The sequence below is a fragment of the Empidonax traillii genome, unplaced genomic scaffold (genome assembly GCF_003031625.1).
Source record: "Empidonax traillii isolate 1590-97213 ecotype Southwest subspecies unplaced genomic scaffold, ASM303162v1 scaffold4037:size10284, whole genome shotgun sequence".
Classification (NCBI taxonomy): Eukaryota; Metazoa; Chordata; class Aves; order Passeriformes; family Tyrannidae; genus Empidonax; species Empidonax traillii.
Genome location: NW_020959230.1, coordinates 8,390 through 10,284, shown reverse-complemented (window position 1 = coordinate 10,284; position 1,895 = coordinate 8,390). Strand labels below are relative to the sequence as shown.

The window sequence follows — 1,895 nt, the reverse complement described above, 5'->3', positions numbered from 1 at the left end:
GCGCTGGTCAAGCACCAGCGGCTCCACCTGGACGGGCCCTTCCGCTGCGAGGAGTGCGGCAAGGCCTTCGGCGCCCGCGCCCAGTACGCGCGGCACCGGCGCAGCTTCCATGGTGGTGCCGGCGGCAACACCGGCACCGGCGCGGCGGAGAAGCCGTACCGGTGCGGGGACTGCGGGAAGAGCTTCTCGTGGAGCTCCCACTGGGAGAGGCACCAGCGGATCCACACCGGGGAGAGGCCGTACCAGTGCGGGGACTGCGGCAAGCGCTTCGGCCGCACCTCCCACCTGTACCGGCACCAGCGGACCCACGCCGGCGGCCAGCCCCACGTGTGCGCCGAGTGCGGCAAGAGCTTCAACAGCACCCTGCACTTCCACAAGCACCAGAGGGCCCACGCCGGGCCCCGGCACGGCTGCGCCGACTGCGGGAAGGCGTTCGCCGACGGCTCGGCGCTGGCCAAGCACCGGCGGGTCCACGGTGGTGGAGGAGGGGCGGAGAAGCCCTTCCCTTGCCCGCGGTGCGGGAGGAGGTTCGGGGGCACCTCCCACCTGCAGCGGCACCTGCGGAGCCACGGCGAGGAGGAGGCCGGGCCCGTGGGCTGAGCGGCGGCGGCGGCGCCGCCGAGTCGGGGGGCGTTCCAGAGGGGCCGCCAGGATGAGCCCGGCTCGTTGGGTTGGCCAACCTTGACGATGACTTGGGTAGAGCCTCCATTACGGCGTTCCGGCGTTCCAGAAGGGGCTGCCAGAGGAGTCCAACCCTGTTGGGTTGACCAACCCTGACGTTGAGTTGGGAAGAACCTGTTCCCAGGAAACGTTCCGGAGGGGCCGCCGGATGAACCCGGCTCGTTGGGTTGGCCAACCTTGACAATAACTTGGGTAGAGCCTCCATTCCGGCATTCCGGTGTTCCAGAGGGGCCGCCAGGATGAGCCCGGCTCATTGGGTTGGCCAACCTTGACGATGACTTGGGTTAGAGCCCCCATTCCGGCGTTCCGGTGTTCCAGAGGGGCCACCGGATGAACCCGGCTCGTTGGGTTGACCAACCCTGATGCTGAGTTGGGAAGAACCCGTTCCCAGCGGAAACGTTCCTGAGGGGCCGCCGGATGGACCCGGCTCGTTGGGTTGGCCAACCTTGACGATGACTTGGGTAGAGCCTCCATTCCGGCATTCCAGAAGGGGCTGCCGGAGGAGCCCAACCCTGTTGGGTTGACCAACCCTGATGTTGAGTTGGGAAGAACCCATTCCCAGTGGAAACGTTCTGGAGGGGCCGCCGGACGGACCCGGCTCGTTGGGTTGGCCAACCTTGACGATGACTTGGGTAGAGCCTCCATTCCGGCGTTCCGGTGTTCCGGAGGGGCCGCCGGATGAACCCGGCTCGTTGAGTTGACCAACCCTGATGCTGAGTTGGGAAGAACCCATTCCCAGTGGAAACGTTCTGGAGGGGCCGCCGGACGGACCCGGCTCGTTGGGTTGGCCAACCTTGACGATGACTTGGGTAGAGCCTCCATTCCGGCGTTCCGGTGTTCCAGAGGGGCCACCGGATGAACCCGGCTCGTTGGGTTGGCCAACCTTGACGATGACTTGGGTAGAGCCTCCATTCCGGCGTTCTGGTGTTCCGGAGGGGCCGCCAGGATGAGCCCGGCTCGTTGGGTTGGCCAACCTTGATGATGACTTGGGTAGAGCCCCCATTCCGGCGTTCCGGCGTTCCAGAGGGGGCTGCCAGAAGAACCCAACCCTGTTGGGTTGACCAACCTTGGGTTGGGAAGAACCCATTCCCAGCGGAAACGTTCCGGAGGGGCCGCCGGATGAACCCGGCTCGTTGGGTTGGCCAACCTTGACGTCCCAATTCCTGATGGGAATCCTGGTGGGATTGGGCTGTTCCGGCGTAGCTTCTGTAGGG

At 66.1% G+C, this 1,895-nt stretch overlaps 1 protein-coding gene across 1 annotated transcript; it reads left to right on the top strand.

Moving 5' to 3' along the window:
• Positions 1–54: 54 nt before the first annotated feature.
• LOC114072804 (zinc finger protein 771-like) lies at positions 55–622 on the top strand (the record flags this gene model as incomplete). The annotated part of the gene is made up of 1 exon (XM_027910647.1): positions 55–622. A coding segment is annotated over one exon (546 nt), but the record flags the coding sequence as incomplete, so codon positions are not given.
• Between the last annotated feature and the right edge of the window lie 1,273 nt (positions 623–1,895).